Source organism: Corvus hawaiiensis, chromosome 6 (assembly GCF_020740725.1).
Source record: "Corvus hawaiiensis isolate bCorHaw1 chromosome 6, bCorHaw1.pri.cur, whole genome shotgun sequence".
NCBI lineage: Eukaryota > Metazoa > Chordata > Aves > Passeriformes > Corvidae > Corvus > Corvus hawaiiensis.
In genome coordinates, this window is record NC_063218.1 from 57,760,168 (window position 1) to 57,777,780 (window position 17,613).

The 17,613-nt window shown below is 35.3% G+C and overlaps 1 protein-coding gene across 4 annotated transcripts in view; it reads right to left on the reverse strand.

The window, feature by feature from the left end:
* ELP4 (elongator acetyltransferase complex subunit 4) overlaps positions 1-17,613 on the reverse strand; it is a 136,687-nt gene that overhangs the window by 73,951 nt on the left and 45,123 nt on the right. For all 4 annotated transcript variants that reach the window (XM_048307263.1, XM_048307260.1, XM_048307261.1 and 1 more), the window contains 2 exons: positions 4,234-4,342; positions 1,427-1,533 (listed from right to left, as the gene is read on the reverse strand). In XM_048307263.1, coding sequence (XP_048163220.1) covers positions 1,427-1,533; positions 4,234-4,342 — 216 coding nt within the window. The remainder of the gene's footprint in view (positions 1-1,426; positions 1,534-4,233; positions 4,343-17,613) is intronic.

The window sequence follows — 17,613 nt, forward strand, 5'->3', positions numbered from 1 at the left end:
CTCAACAGCAGTTGTTAAAATGCTTTAATACCTCACAGTGCCTTGTTTCACTAACTGCATTCTTGGGAAAGTGACAAACATTATAAAGGAATTGTCTTTGGGAAAAAAGCCCTCCTTCATGTATTTGCCTTTAAGTGGCTTCTGAAGAGGATACCTCTAGTTGAGAAACTTCTAGCACTCACGCAGAGATGACCTGCGTGAAGAACTGGCTGTCTGATTAACTATTAACTACTCTCAATAGGATTAGATAATTAAAGACATTGATGACCATTAATTAGGAGGAGGGCACCTTAATTTGTCACTTGATAGGGCCCTTTCAATGATTTATAGGTTAGGGCTACTTGCAATTGTGAAGGGGAGGGGGCAGTGAAGAGAGAGAACCCTTAAGTTACCTTATCAAGTGGCCAGCTAAAAAGGGCAGAGGGTCAAATAAGGGCCAAAGTGGTCACTTAAGGGTGAAGTCCCAAACACCAAAGCAGTGCCAAGCCACATTGACCAGCATTTGGTGATGGAGTAAAAAATATGCTAATTTATTGGTGGCAATTCTCTCTTTTTATGGTTTCAAGCAGTTAAGACAAGTGGTCTGCTTAAGAGCTTTTCATTTGAAAAGAGATTAAACAAAATGGTTTGTCAGGGATGCTTGGCTGTTTTATGTCTTTGTTAAAAAAAATTTGCACTGTACCGATGACTATCACATCACCCTGAAAGCCATCTTCCATCTCTAAGCATTACTTGGTTAATAAATACATCAGCTCTAATTGCTTAATAGTGCTATGTTCATTTGCTCTTTAGCAAGATTAAAATGAAATACATCTTTTGTATTACTGCCTTCTATCAGGACTGTATGCATAAAGGTCATAGAAAAAAGTTTAAATTTAGTAGGAAATTTACTTAAGGACATTAGTGTAAATGATACTGTGTTTAAAATGACATAAAAGAGTGAAAGGTGATTCCAGTAATGCAAAGAAAATGGTTTCTGAATACTGATAAGGACACTTATCCCCCATACCACACACAATTTTAGGCAACATTATACATTAAAATCCCTCTACTGGAGTAATAACATGTAGCTACTTTCCCACCCACTAACACAAGTAAGAGCAAGTCATTAACATTTAATTAAATATGCTCCTGACATCCTTAGAAACATGTCATGCTTTGTTATTGAAGGTTGTGGCCTACTTTCTATGTACATTTTAAACCACAATAAAGTATTTATAGCAGACTGATTTAGTGCAGCAAATGAGACATTTTTAATTAGAAGGCATATTACAGTATTTTATAAAACTGTTCTGAACAGCAAAACCAGAGTGAAATGAATTTACAACATCTGATGCATATTTTATGTATTTCACAAAACGAAACATAAGAGATGGGATTAGCTCCACCTTTTGGGTTCTAAATAGTGAAACAATGTTTCTCTTACCTCGATGGTGAACAGCTTCCTTTTTAATCTAAAAGCAAGGTCCTTCGTGTCTGACACATCACAGATCAAGCTATTAAGCCGAGGAATCTGATGTACATGAACCAAACCTTGTGGAAAGGAAGAGTAAAAGAGGGAAAAAAATTAAGAAAACGCTGTCATCCAGATGCATAAATTAGAGTCTTACAGCAGAATTCTGTATATTTACACACACTCATCCTCCCCTTTTTAAACTGGAGCTTACTACCAGGAGCAATGAAGCAAACGGTGCGATTATGCTCAAGTAATCAAGCAGAATAAGATAAACAGAAATCCTTGTGCGAGGAAAACTAATTGCACTTTGGTACAGAAGTACAGATGTAAAGAGCGATCTTAATACTTGTCAAAACTACAGCCGGTTTGTGTGTGATTTTCTCTTGTATTTACAGTAAGCAAATATGGCTATCACCTTGCATGCTGCCCACGGCACCACTGAGTGATCTTTATTTTATTAAATGCACCAGTAAGCAGCCAGCAAAACAAGGCTTATGGGTTACTGATAACCACTGAAGCTCTAATGAGAACTCCTTCGTTTTGTGGCCTGAGAAAGACTTGAAAAAAGTTTCTGGAAAATCCCGATTTAGATCACACTTTTAAATAAATTTTAACCCCTGTGCCACCCCAGAAGAAATACATTTTCTTCCTGCAGCAGGCTTCTATAGCTGCTCAGATGTTTTTAACAGCACTAGGTGCACTGCAAGCTCTGCATTCTGTCAGCTGCAACTCAAGCTGATTTTTTCTGACAAGGACGCTGGATGGTTTTTGTGCAGCCTAATATAGCCTCTGAACAACCTAAGGGTGATTTTCTACATCTGAAAACCAGGAAAATTCTACAGGGCTTCTCAATTACTGGCCTATATTCGGTATTCATAAAGCCAGCGTCTAAATGGAAATACTGAACATTTAGAAAAGGTAACTGACTTCAAAACGGCAGCTGTGAGAAAATCCCCAAACATTAAACCCCTTAATTAAAATAAGGCAAGTATTTTTTCAGGCATTTATTTATTTTTTTGAAGGAAGTTTCTTAAAATTGAAATACTTCAAAAAGCATAATTTTTATGGGCACTAATTAAATTCCCAACAATATTAGAAAAGCGTTTTTATAGTTTTAAACCTTCTATCTCTGCCTCCTGTTCAGTGAATTAGAAGAATTATTTGTTAGGCTTTTGAGTACAAAATCTAATATATAATAATATTCAGGAACAGCAGGTCTAACACAGGGTTGCTTATATACAGTATCCTAGAAATTTTATTTAGGGATCATCTATATAATTATTTTGTTATTTTGTGGCTTTTCAAACATTTAAATTTGCAGGTAGCTTAATAAAACTATTAAGGAGGATTCATTAAATAATGCAATAATGTAATCAAACTTCTTCTGAGTAATGTCAAAATCTTTCATCATCTGCAGTAAATAAATACCTTAAAATATGTTCTTAAGCAAAAAGAATACAAAAAGTTAAAAACATTAGAAATATCTCTTTTCAGAGTGACAAATTAAGGTTGTGCAAATCTCAAAAGCTATGTATATTGGCACATAATTTTTACTAAATAGCACCAAAAATGACTTAGCATACATTTTTACAGGAAACCAGGAAATAAATGCTAAAACACACATTGTCTTAAAGGATCTTTTCAGGACTGAGAAAAGGAGTATTAAATTGACAGAATTATGTTAGCATAAACAAAGGCTGTATCACGATTATACAGTTGGAAAAATAATTGAGCAAATTATTACGGCTTTTGTTCACAGTTTCTTTTTCATTCACCTTTTTTCAGATAATGAAATGTGCACTACTTTCACAGTCAGAAAGATTTTTCTCTGATTTATTAATTACAGCTTGCATACACACAGTGGTGTCTCAACACCATCTTTGCTTGTTTTCTGTATACTCTGTACATTCTGCTGTGGAAAACACTGCCACTGTCATATGTTTACAGCAGGTCTCGGATAAGCAGTTTACTTTCAGCTAAAGGTTTCCATGGAACTACAGTAGTATCACAATAATAAGAGCTGTAATTTATGCACACTCTGAGCACTGCTCCGGATTAGCTAAAACTGTTATTCACTGCTTTGGCTGTGCATAACTCCTAATATAATTTTAAAAATTGAAATAGTTCTGCTGCAACAGCTAACAAAAATCTTTGGGAAACTAAATGCAAGATTAAGCACCATTACACATTTTGAAGATAAAACACTTGAGAGGCTACATGACTTTTTATCAAAATCAGTTTCATATTTTACATACCACATGTACCCACATTCATATCTTTAAATGAGCAAGTGCTGTACCCCATAGCTGAAGAAATAGAACATTATTTTTTAGATAAAGTTTATCTAGCACATAATTTAGCAGTTTATTCACCTTACTATAATATATGTTTTCCCGTGTTCTCAATTTAAAACTTGGCAGATCAAAAGTATTGATTTCATGACAAGTTCAGCTCGCTGGTCAGATGATTGCCAAGGCTCCCCTGCATGTGAATTCCCCAAAGCCTGCCTGTTGAGATGTACATCTGATTGAGCCATGCCTCAGTAATGCGGCTTGACAACATGCAAGGAGTTGCCATGTTTCCTTTGCAGCCTTAATGCACTTTGCTGAAAATTTTCCTAACTCAAGACTGGTTAGGCAAGGGGAAGCATTTAGGAGGTATATTCCAAAATGAAATCAAACGCTGCTTTATAGCAGATACCCAACTGGAGGGTGAGCTGCTAAGTGCCCTAGAAACACTCAGGGCAGACTTTTTGCATTGCTAAAGACAGAACTTACCGTGGTAATCCTTGTACAATGGATTGGTTTCTCTCTCAGAGCCGATAAATGATTCAAGACCAACTACCACATCTGACAAGTTTGTTACACGTTCCATAATTGCTTTATTCTGTAAGACATGGAAACAAAATACACATCCTATGTGATGAAAAAGGTAATTAATGTTCATAGAGTAAGCCTTGGTCTTCTCAATGACAAACTGTGGGGGGAAAATAGGCCATCAATACTTAGAAATTATGTTAGAAGGCTTTTTTCTTAAAAAAAGAAAGACTTAAAATATCTGTCTAAAGAAAACATACATTTGACAAGGATAAACCACAAAAGGGCTAACTTAGCACTAAATTAATATTTCCCTACATCTTCATAACAAGCATTTGCTCACATCAGTGATACTTACAAGCCATGTGATAAGCTTATCTCTCATTGATTTCTCCTTTGAGTCTGATGCCCAGTTTTTGTTTGGGTTCTGAAAACCTTGGGTTTTAATACACTTAGGCATATCATGTCTAATATTTTGAGCAAGCAGAACCCCCACAATTACTCATTGTGGCTATCAGATAAACATGGAAAACTCAAGTAATTTCTTAGCATTTTCCTCTCTAAAAGTTTCTCTCTACACAACAAACAAATCTAAAGCTTCAAGCAGCAGTACCATTTCTCAATATATATGTGATTTTTAAGTGATGCCTTAAGTCTTGTGCTACAGTGTACTGTCATATGCCTTAAATAAGCTGTTTTCCACATGGTTTTCTTTACTTAATTTTACATAGCAGAAAGTGACATTCAAAGGTCACAACAGATCTTCAGAGGTAAGTCAGAAAAAATGTTCTTAAATGCTTTGATGATGTCAGTTATTTAATGAGAAAAAAAAGAAACACATCTGTGGTAAAAAGCAAAATATTTCTTTAAGATAAGAAATAGTTATCTTAAAGGTATTTGGACAGCTGGTATTAAACTCATGTTCTTGGTGGTTGTAGATGCTACATTCATCAAACCTTCAGGGGTATCAAGACTAATCACCTCAAAATACCCATTCTAATTATAAGGAATTAGCTCTGTAGCCCCATGTTATACTTTCATATTTTCTATTAATTTTAAAGTATTTTGTACATTTTGAACTTCTTTCATAAACTATATGACTGATGCTTATTCTGAAAGGTCAATTTAAATACTGGTAAACTATTTCATAATAACAATTTATCAATTAGGAGCAGAGAAACAAAAACATCTCCAGAGATATTAGAATAGTCCATGCATTGTACTGACATTCAGGTTTATTAAAATGGTGATCAATATCCCCAACTGCTTTCATGAACCCACATTTCAATAACCATTATTTTCTAGCCCCAGAGAAGCTTACAAAGCAGACACGAAAGATGAAAATTTCCTAGTCCTGTCAAGGAATAAACTGAATTCTGTTTTCTGACCAGTACATGAAGTTGTGGCCTGCACAGCCCAATTTGCTCAGGTTACCAGGCCTAAATCCACTGATCCCATGGTACCTTTACACCCCCTCCCTTCCCCACCTTATGGGCCAGATGGCATCAAATCCTGGGGAGGGGTCTCTTTTCAGAGCCACTACTTGTGCACAGGCCAAGAGCATCCATCCCCATGGAATCAGGGAACCTTCACTTTACCTACAAAGTCCAATGAAGGATAATGATAAAGTAGTGTTATACTACAGAATTTCCTTTCTGAGGAATAACAGAAGTGATGTGAGGTAAAAGAACACTGCCTACACACCAATCCCTAGACTTTGCTCTTATATCTGCCCCTGAAATAGTAAAGCTGACTTGCAAATCACTTCCTCTTCTAGGAAGAGAGACACAATATATTATATTTTAATGGAATCTTTTGGTCACATTATTCTATGGGGGTAATCACATAAAGACAGTATAAATATAAATCTGAAGTAGACAGTGACCTCTATAAATCCACAGACCAGAAATTACCATCTTTTGCCAGTTCTTGAGGAGGCTGCTGCATGCTATTTGTATAAGTAAGAAATACAAAACTTTCATATAAATAAATAAACACTGATGATTCCTGGAAACAAAGCTAAACAAACTCTTGATACAGAAAAAATATCCTATCATTTGAAAAAAACATTTGCTGCCCACTAATGTTTTTGCTTGCCAGTTTTGATAACAATGGGTTACAAAAACTGTGGAAAGAAAGATGCTCAACCATCAGCAACATATCCTCATCACTGACAGTCCTGCAAATCATAAGAATAGAATCTTTCCTATTTGGTTTTAATTCTGGAAAGATTCAAGTGAGAGACAACATTTCAATATTTGCCTGATGATACATACTTTAATATGTTGCTTTCAGCTCTTCCTTTGAAAGGATTTGCTTTCTGAAATAGTACTCTCTTTGCCCATGTTGATTTTGTTTTTGTTTTTAAAGTGTCAAAATATTCCCCTGGCTTAATGCAGTGTATCTCGGGAAATATTTTGCACAGTGAATTGCCACACCAAACAGACATTTGCTTATGTGGCATTGTTGCCATAGATCTGTATCTATCATGTATTTTCTAGTTTGCAGTGTTCAGCACATTAATGTCCAATCAAAGCTGACGTCAGCACACAGATAGTTGTGATGTATGGCATACTGACATAAACACACAAATCATGTTGCCCCATCTGGGCTTGAAAATTTAACAGAGCTCCAGATCTTCCTCCAGCCCCATACAAATCTACCTCCTGCTTCTGGCATAAACTTGGCAGCTCTGGAGGTGAGCCAGGACATGGTTAGGAGGGAAGCCAGGAATGGTGAGATTCAGGGAAAGAGTTTGTTGGCAGCTAGAAGAGGTATTGTTTTAAATTATACTAAAAATGGAAAAAAACCCCCAAAACCAATCCAGTCTTGGAAAGTTTTCAGTCTTGCTAGATGTACTGCAGTTTTTCTAAATTAGTTAGTTCAGCCAAAATATAATTATTCTAACAACATGGTAGCAATCCTGTTGTGCAGGCTGGGCTGGGCATCCATTCTATATCTTACCTTTGTAACTGGTTTTTTTTGTGCTACTGTTTTAGACAGACATTTTAAGTGCAAACTTGCAATATTTGGGTTCAACCAAAGTGTACTTTCAAACATGTCAAGAAAATCCATGTAGTGAGCTGGCTATGGAAATGGGAACTGTACATGTTTAACCTGCTTTGGGGAAGGGCAATTATGGAAGAAGATTCCTTTGTCTTACTAATTCAATTCCAGAAGGTATATACCTTTGAGTAATTATCTGTGCATGTTTAAAAATATTTATTTACAAATAAAGCAGTTTAAAATGTATCATGTTCTGTGTTTGAGTATGAAGCATGGTACTCTACCAACACAAATTCATGCATAGCCTGTATGCTCAAACTGACACACTGAAATTAATATTGTATGTTTCTACGGGATTGAGTTCTTAATGTACCACAATTTTATCATTACTACTATTAATCAAATCAATCTTGGTTCATCTGGATTCTGTATTAGGAAAAAAATCTGTCTTTTCTACTCTGCTCTAATTTCTAGTTCTCCTCTGATTTCCTGTTAAAATTTTACTAACACCCAGAGATACGCCCTCTCACTTTGTCAGTTTTTAAAAAATTAAAAACCTCACAAAATTTATGTAATAAAAATATTTAAATTCTCAGTCCTTGCACTGCATAAGTAAAAAAAAAGCCAGAGAATGGAAATTTTTCTCAGGACAGGTTCAACTTTTGTACATAGTACATATAAACAATCTCAAAATGTAACAGGAAAATAAGACACTCATGTTAAAGATCTACAATGAGATACAATTACCACCTATATAATAAATACCTGAATCACATGGACTTTTTGCACATATTTGCATCCGTATTCTGATCAGTACATTACTATAATTTTAATATGGACTTACTGCATTGAAAATAAGGTATTTTAAGCCCATGTCTCTTTTCAAAGAGACATTAGGCCTATATTTTCGTAGAGGGCTACTTCTGTATCTTTACATTCTGGTAATATAATCCCATCACTGGTTTTATTTTAAAACCTTTAATTAAGAATGAACACCTTGAATCCTACTTGAGTTTCATCCCCTAAAACATTACTTACAAATATTGTTTGTATTGGGACAAAACCCAGTTTAAACAGCAAGCTGCATACATTTCGTATGACAGCAGAGTATTCAAAGAGGAGTTCAGATACTCCTCCCACATCTAGGTAAAATTGTATTTAGAGGCAACAATCTCTGTCATTACCAACAGGTGAATCCAGAAATCCTGACACTTCATTTGAAAGGTCTCAATAATAAACACCAAGCAAGTTCATGCAAAGTAATATGAATCTTATGAACTTAGACCAAATTTTTGTGTGTGAATTTTCAAGAAAAGCTCAAAAATTGGTTGTATTTTCAAAAAAAATTCTTTTACGGTCATAAAGCTGAAGTAAGCTTAGCACCATAATGGAGAGAGCCACACCGGAATAAAATGAAACAGTGGTTGGATATTCCATAAATGAAATAGTTCTTGATATTTTTGAGAGATTATCACACAATTATGTGGTAATGACTTCATAATCCACAAATATTTACCACTTGTCATTACTACTTAATCTCCAAAGGATTTTACACTGGAAACACAAATTATTAAGAAACATGGCTTAAATATTTATCACAATTTGTTAATAATTACTGGTCAAAAAATTGCAGAATTACCCATACATCTTCTTTTGGTAAAAGAAGTTAGGTAATAGGCCCTTATACTGGTTTTATAGAGAGATACAGTTTGTGTACTTTTTGATTATTCACAAATCCCCAAAATAAATTATTAACAACTGCTCTGCCAAAAGGTGTTATTCCATAATTAATAAAGACTGTAAACTATAAAATTCAATACATCTTCTAACTCCAAACTGATTAGCACTGTTTACAGTGTTTGCACACAGCAAATCTACTAATTGAATGTTGAATTTTGGCTCTAAAATGAATGTACACTCAGGCCACTGGAATGCAAGACAACCAACAGTACATTAACAAATTTTGGTGTGCAGAAATCTGTACCAATCTCAGAAGAAAACGGAACACAAGTGCGATGTCTTTGCTGGAAGACAGATACCCTAGAAATAGAGGATTTGCTACAAACTACAATGCCTTCAGTCATGAGAAAACCACACTTGGGGATTCTGACTGATTAAGCATCTTCTTTTACCTCTGAAGAACCTTACTGACTATATTAGAACTTAGGTATAACTCTCCATCTGTATGGCTGAAGCCAGAGAAGCACTGATTTTGGTTGACTTGTTTAGAGGTACAACATTAGCTAATTACATTAACTAATTTAAAGCACTAAATAATACCTTTGAAAAATTTTATACAAGTTGCAGAAGCAAAGAGAGGACATGTAGTGAAGACAAGAGCAGGCAATTAGATGCAAGATCCTCGTAAAAATGGGAAGAGAGTAACAAAGCATCTGTTGGTCAATATGTTACACAACATATTAATTCCAGATTTTGGTTGCTCTCTTAAAGGTTGCTCTTAATAACATTTGTCCTGATAGTTGTCTCTGCTGTGGGAACTCTGCAGTGTTTTTGCATATTACCATAAAATGTCAGACGAAGGTGGATGGCACTGTATACAATTAATTTTGATAAATTTTCAGGCAGAATAATGAGCCAGGAAATAAAAACTAGATATCACACACTGAAAAAACCAAATCTTTGGATCTTCACTGAAGATGGACTTGTGTGTTACTTGAGCTATGAAAGCGTCTAGGGCCAGCAGACCTTGGCACCTTACAAAATAAGATATCTGTTTTGCCATTGAAGGGAAGACCTAAGTGAAATGAGGGAAATAAGGGAAGGCCAACAGTGAAATGAGAGGTTACTAAACAGAGATAAATTAAGCAAGTCAATAACAGTCACTGCTGCAGCCTAAAAAAAAATGAACCAAGTCTAGTAGTTTAAATCAAATGTTCCATCTGTTGATCTCCAAGTGCCTCACAAAAGACAGGCAAGTGCTGCATTCCTCATTTACAAGTCAGTAACAAGCACAAAGGTGTCATGTGAGCTGTCCAAAGCCAAAAGCCGGTCAACAGTGAGCTGGGATCCCAACTCAGCCTTTCATTGTAGCTCTGTCTGCCCCCCTCCATTTGAGGCTCGGTTTAGGAGGCTGCATCCATGGGTTTGGGGTATCAGCAAAATACTTGGTGGTATCATGAAGATGGTGTGGGAGTGGAAGCCCAGAAAGCTGGGTGCTGAAAATCCTGTTATTATCTGGCTGAAAGAGGTGATAGATGTACAGTGTGTTACAGGGTGACACTTTTTGAGCTGAATCCTGTCCAGTGCTTTTCTCTTCTCTACCCTTAGCATTCGGTGGCTGAAAGCACAGGCTGCAGGTGACTATGAATGGTTCTGGGGTGTGGGGCTCTTGTACAAGTCCTACTGCACTGAGTAGATGAAATCAATCTGATTGAGCCCTTCTCCAGTGAAGGGTGAGTGGCTGGGAAGAAATCAGTACAAGATCTGGGCTAAGATGAGCCCAGCACCTTCCCTGAACATTATCTGGTTTTCACCAGTGAGACTGTTTCACTGTTATAAAAGCATATAGAGAGAAATCTGTAGGTCATTATTTATCTTTAGTCATTGAAGAAATGAACTGACCATTTGAGCAGATTCCTCTAGAAAAATGAACACAGAAAATATGCCATGCTACGAGTTGGTCATAGAGCAGTAAAAACCAGAGATGTAAAAGCAGTCTGAAGAGGGAGTCATATTAAAAAAGAGCCATAAAAAACCTGCTGAAATTACATATTTGAGACCAACTGGCTTAACTAAAATTCTGTGACTCCACTGGGAATCATTCGTTATAAGAAAAAGGTTCAGGAGTTCCCTTTGTTGCCATTTTGCCTGAAAAAAATGTCACTGCAGTTTGCTTACCAATTTAGAAAGGCTAACACTCACTGCAACTTTAGCTCTTTAAACAGTGAATCACATTTTATTCCCAGGTGACCAAAAAGAACCTGCACTATTATTTCAATTAATAGTACACAAGCATCAAAAGGAACATCTAACTGATGTTGATAATCGAGTGGCAAGATTCTGAATTTTAAAATCATTTAAAAAACTAATCCCTTATCCAGTCTAAAATTATAGGCTGTCATCAGGAGCAGGCTGGCAAAGCTGGGTCCAGATGGGAAACTGGCTGGGCAATAAGAAGAGGTAGGGTGGAAATGATGGGTAGGCTGGAAACGATGGGAACCTAAGGAAAGACATGACTGCTCCCTCTGCTGGCAAGGTCCTCCCCTGCTTTAATTTTTAACTAATGAGTAGGCATTTCTTTAATTATTTAGGATCTAGCCAATAAATAATGCAGAATGCTCCTTCCTCAGTCTGTTGCTGTGTGTTTGCACATTTTTGAACTTATGGTGCCCTATTTCACTAGAATAATTTGCCATAGAATTAAGGCTCAGATGGATGTCTAATGGAGAGTTACTGGCTTTATATTTTAATTCTTCATAAAATGAAAAGCAAGATTAAGCTATTTAACCTTCAAAAGATTATATTTTACAATGTATACTAATTTCATATTTAATTTACACATTTCATAATATTACGACAAATTGCTTGTCATATCTTACTCTAACAAGAACTCCTTTATGTCGCAGTAAAATACCATAAAATTAAATATTCTGCAATACAAACATACTAAATGACACATCCTACCAAAAATGTATCCTTCTTCCATGCGAAAAATTCATGACCAATGAATTCAGTGATAATGTTTGTATTGAAACTTAATTAAAAGATGAAGATAAGCCATTCATTACTTGATTTGTGATATAAATTAATAGCTGCAGTAAGAACATTTAGAAAAAATCTGTTCTAAGATTTTGGCCTACAACCAGAAGCTCCCAGAACAGGAGGGATCAGCTTTTTTTGCCCACTGTTCTCATCTGAATCCTGGCTGAAAAGCTACTCCAGCTCCCAGCTTTCCAGAAGGCTCCATCCCAGGAATCCTCGCCTGCCATTTGGTTTGCTGATTTTAATCTCACAGGACTTTCTTACAGTGGCTCCACTATGCTGAACTGGCACTTGCTCCTAGAAGTGAGTTATTATTAAACTTGTAGGTCAATTGTGGCACTAACAACTCTTTGGAAGCTTTCAGCCACGGTGTACAGTTTGCTGGTCTAATTAAATATTAATTCTAAGTGTTACATTCTGTGGCTAAGAGCTTTTATTTTCCATCATCAGTCTGGAAGAGAAAGAGGTTACAAGGCTAATTTAATCTTTTTTTTTTTTTTTCCCCTAGCATTAAAGCTTAACTACACAGGCACAAAAACATCATTAAAGATGCAGTATTCCTTTTTATTATGATTACATTCTAATTAATAGAGAATGTCTAAACAAAAAGCGGTAGAATTGGATTCTGAAACTTCAGGATTTTTAAACAACACTGAAAGTTCCCATCAAAATGTTTCTAAGCACACATTGCATAGAAGTTCAATATTTGGTTCTGTGAAAATCATTTAAGATGGAAAATACATATGCAAGGATTTAAATGTAAAATAGTTTTACACAAAATTATTGTTCTTTGTTCTGAAACAGAACAGATAAACCCTATAGTTAATGCTAGAGTCACAGGGCTTTCTTTTTTTTCCCACTCAAGAACCTGGACTTCTACTTAAGCAAAAAAAATACTGCTTTGGAAAAACTATGTTACCTTCCATTTTCTGAAATAATTACTTGCTTAAAGCAATAAATACTTTGTCCTGTATTATTTAAAGTCACTCTTCTAATCTTTACTTATCAGTGTCCAAATGGGCTCAATACATGAGCCTGTTCCCTTCTGCTTCCATAACAGTTGTGTCCATGTCTGGACACTGGGCATTATATTAACTACTTAGTCCAGTAGCCAAAAGATTCCATATGCTTGAACAGATGACTATCTCCATACTGTGATGGGATATTTAACTGTTTAGGTCTAAGCTGTAGTTAAAAGATTTGGTTCTAAATCTTACCTAATTTTCATAGGTGTATTTTCAATTTACATGCACAAAATGCAAAATAAAATCACAATGTTGCATGTATTCGTGCACTTCTCCAGTTTAACATACGCTTTTTGGGAAAGCAATATTTTTTTATTAAAGAGAGATGGTGAGGATGTGTATATAGTGTCCTAAAAAGTAAAATTTATTAAAACGACAAGGTTGTTCTAGGCACGCAACTTTAACATACAGTGATTGTTCATCATAATACAGTTAATTTGGTTAACAGATAACTAATATGTGGGTACAAAAAATGCTGCAGATGTATATTGTATTTGTTTTTGAAATGGGTAGTTATTACCAAATCAGAAGTGATAGTGCCAGAACACAGCCTGTTGAAAACCAAAACCTGATTCTATGAAACCATGAAATACTTCTATTTCTTCTACAGCTTGATTAGCAAATACATCAACAATAAGAGAAATGAAAAAAAATACTGTTTCCCAATTTAAATTTTGAATAGGATACTTCCCTGAGCTTCCTACTCAATCAGAATTTTAAAGATACTTTTATGAATGTCTAAAACCCAAAATACTCATATCCTAAAACCACGTGGGTAACCCAAAATACCTGTCATAAACTTACGACTCTTGATATTTATTTGTACAGTTGTTAAACTCTATTTCTCACATACAACACAAAGCAACACACAACATTAAAAAGCAAGTAAAAACCCCCAATATAGAAAAATACTATGACCATTTAATCTTTGTGGTTTCTATCTTGCAGAAAAATTTGAAAGCTTCCTTAACCATGATATAGAAAACACATGACACTGTATCTCAATACAAATCTGCATGCAGCAGCCATCTCATCAAATACATTTGGAGGTTATTCAACTTCAGACCAGTGAACTCTCAGAAGTTAGAGCTCTAAGGTAGGCAATCACTCTTAGTTCTTATCATAGGAATAAAGATTTCAAGCTGTGAGAAATTCACCAGCTATAGGAGTTCACATCTTATAATCCTGTATTAGCAATGGATTCTAAAGCACTCCATTGCCTGACTTTGAGTTTAGCTGCTAAATCACTCAGTGTGAACACAAAAGGCTTTGGATGTGAAAAGGTTTGTTTCTGAATTTTTCTACACTGAAATGTACAGTAACCTATGCGCTTCAGTGAACTCCAAACATCAAAACATTAATATTGTAGGAAATCAATTTTTTAACATATTGGATGAATTAATAAAAATACCTTGCTAAACAGAACTTCAGACTCTGAGGACAGGTTCTGTAAGAAGACTTATTCATACTGACTTTTCATTAGTCAATTAATTTCCCTTGGTACATGCTGACTAATATGGTTTTTAGTCCTTACCAGTAATACCAGCTTTGAGTTCAAAATAAAGGATGGCTTTAACAAGTGCTATGCTTTCCCCACTGAAAATAATAATCTACTCAAAAAAATACCATTTAAGTGATACAAAATTGGGAAGAACAGGAATAGAATTAAAAACATTATTTAGTATTTTGAGGGAAAGATGTTCTTGGATTTACCAATGATTTCTAGTAAAAAAAAAAAATACAATGGGAAAATATTTTAAATTCTTATTTAGGGCTTTCCCAGTATAGACCAGCAACATTAAAGTCCTTTCAGTCACACAATTGCACAATAATTCCTTCTCTAAATTTAGGTATTAAAATGCACAGATTATCAACACACAGAAAAAGAATCCTCACTTGCTTTCGTAATATTCCTTAAACCTGGAAATTGTAACAACAAATGAAATGCCTCTTCAATCTGCCCTCCTTGATCAATGCTAGATTTTAAAAATGGAAGTAATTTTCTCTTTTCAAATGTACCATATGATTTCTTAGGCACAATGCATTTTCAAGAAGCAGTAGGAAGACTTGAAAAATAACCTTCCATCAACTGTTTTAATCACACTTGTAAGTAGCTCAATATTTATTATCTGACAGACAGTGTAAGATAAGAGTATGTTCAATCGGTAGAAAATATCAATCAAGTAAAACTTGTCACACATCACCTGAATAAAATTCATAATTGGATAACTTTTTTGTGTCATTTTCTTGAAACCCTCTTCCAGAATAATGTATTCCTATTTTTGTGGTTGAGAAAAGAGAATTTTCTTTCTTCTTCATGCATTGTTTGCCCTAGAAGTTTCATCAATAAAACCCAAAAAATCTGTGCTTAGTGGACTACAATTTCTTTCAATTACTCTGAAAAAACTCCACGCACAAACAGAAGTTTTTTGCAAGCTTGTGTCTTTTACTAAAATACAGCCTTAGAGAACATCATGAACTGTCCCACCAAGCTGGATGAATGAGCATTATCTTTGGATAAATGCAATTCCAAGTTATTAAATCCAAGACAATGAATTGCTGGAATAATGAAAGAGCCACATTGGTGCATGTGTATCACAGAGGGGAAAACATCAAGAACAAAATCAGTGTTTAATGCTCTGTAATCACTGAAGAGTCAAACCAGACACGAGGATGTAGGAAAAGTAAACGAACAATAATAGCATTACTGTATTATGTTACTGTAATAAGGTAAAGTGACTGGTTAGAGACAGATTAAGGAGGCAGCATGAGAAAAATTACAAACCAGAATACAGAAAATATGAAATAGGAAGGATCATTTTAATGTCTCACCAGCCAAGAACAAAGATAATATATGAAAAGTAAAGGCAAAATTAAACTTTGTGAAAAAGAAAGAAACCAGTTAGATTTAATTTGTGAACTCCCTGTCACAGTACAACATGCAAAGTATTTGGCAAAATACATAAAAGGAAACAATTTCAAAAAAAATATATACATACATATATAAATACGCATTATTCATATACTTTATATAAATCCAGAACTAGTCTGTGTTGAAAAGACATTGCCCCTGTCAAAAATCAGTACTACCAATTGTTTTATTTCTCCTTCATTGGAGTAACTGAAGTACTGGAGACTGACAGAGACAAGGTAAGTTATGTCACTACTAAAAATCTAGTTTTTCATGACAAAGCAGGTAAAGATGGAACTATTTTTATGTATATGTCATCCAGACAAAACTTTGATTAAATGTGATTTTGAACTTATATGTCCTTCATAGAAATTATACATGTGAAGAATTTACTTGGAGACCACCCGATTAATTTAGTTAGGGGCCAAACTACAACCTAGGAAATACAGGTACAGTAGTTCAGGGAAAAAATGGGGAATTTACGACATCTTCAGAAAAACAGTGTGAATTCTCAATGCCTTCAGCGCACTGACTTGAAGATTCAACAGAGGAAGTATATGCTAGAACTGACTGATCAAATCAAATACGTACACACTTGGAAAAACATATCCCTCTCTCTCACTCTGTTGGAAAGAAGAGACATTTTCTTTACTTTCTGAATGCAGCAAGACCCCTCAGCAACAGAATGGTGAGTAGCTGTGCTGTGAGAATGTGAGCAGCTGCTGTTATTATAAGGAAGGTCCGTCTGCGGCGCGAGCCGGAGCGAGCACATGTTCGGCTGTCCTCTCATCTCGCCAGCCTCACCAATTAAGCAGTGCCAGAGAGGCTGGACACATGCTCCCAGGGGCTCTTTAACAGGCTTCTTGGAGAGTGCAACAACTACACAGCAGGGCTCTGGGAACTCAGTAATGTAGGCTAGGAGGAACCCTCAGCAGCTTTGCTCCTCCTAATGACAGCGTTGTTTAAAGAAGGATACATGAAGTTTCACAATTTAAAAGAAAAAAAAAAAGTAATGTCCTTGTTTGTTTAAGACAGCTAAGCAAAGATTTTGTACATAATGATTCTCTTTTTTAAATTCAGACTATTCTAGCACTTACTGTTAAAATTAAAAACTCAGTTATTTAAAAAATGAGGCATAATTTCAATCCTAACTCCCTGGGAATTGATTTATATGGAATTTATAAATACAAACCAAAAATCAACTTCCCATGTAAGTTTGAAACAAGCAAAAATCTTTGTCCTTCAGTGTCTTTCTTAGAGACACTTCTGCACTTCTCTAAAATATGAATGTACATTTTACTGGCATGATATATAAAGAAGACTACAATGGAAAGGGTTGTATGTCCCAATTATGGACAGGCAATTCCAGTGTGTAAGAAGTAGGATGATAGTTTTACATGCACAAATTCCATTTCTTGCATTACATTTAACTGTCCCTCTTTCTGAAGGCAGACTGCCACTTAATATTTAAAAATAATAAGTAAGGAGATGGAGGTATGTACTGCAAGAGAAATATTCACACACTTTTGACTACAATGGTAAAACTAGAACATCAACCTTCATTATTTTCGAAGCAGTAATCACATTGGTATCTAAATGAATAACATTTGCAGGTATTCAAAGACCTTTAACAAAATTCAATACATGTGAGTCATGTACCTACCTAAGCCAGGATTT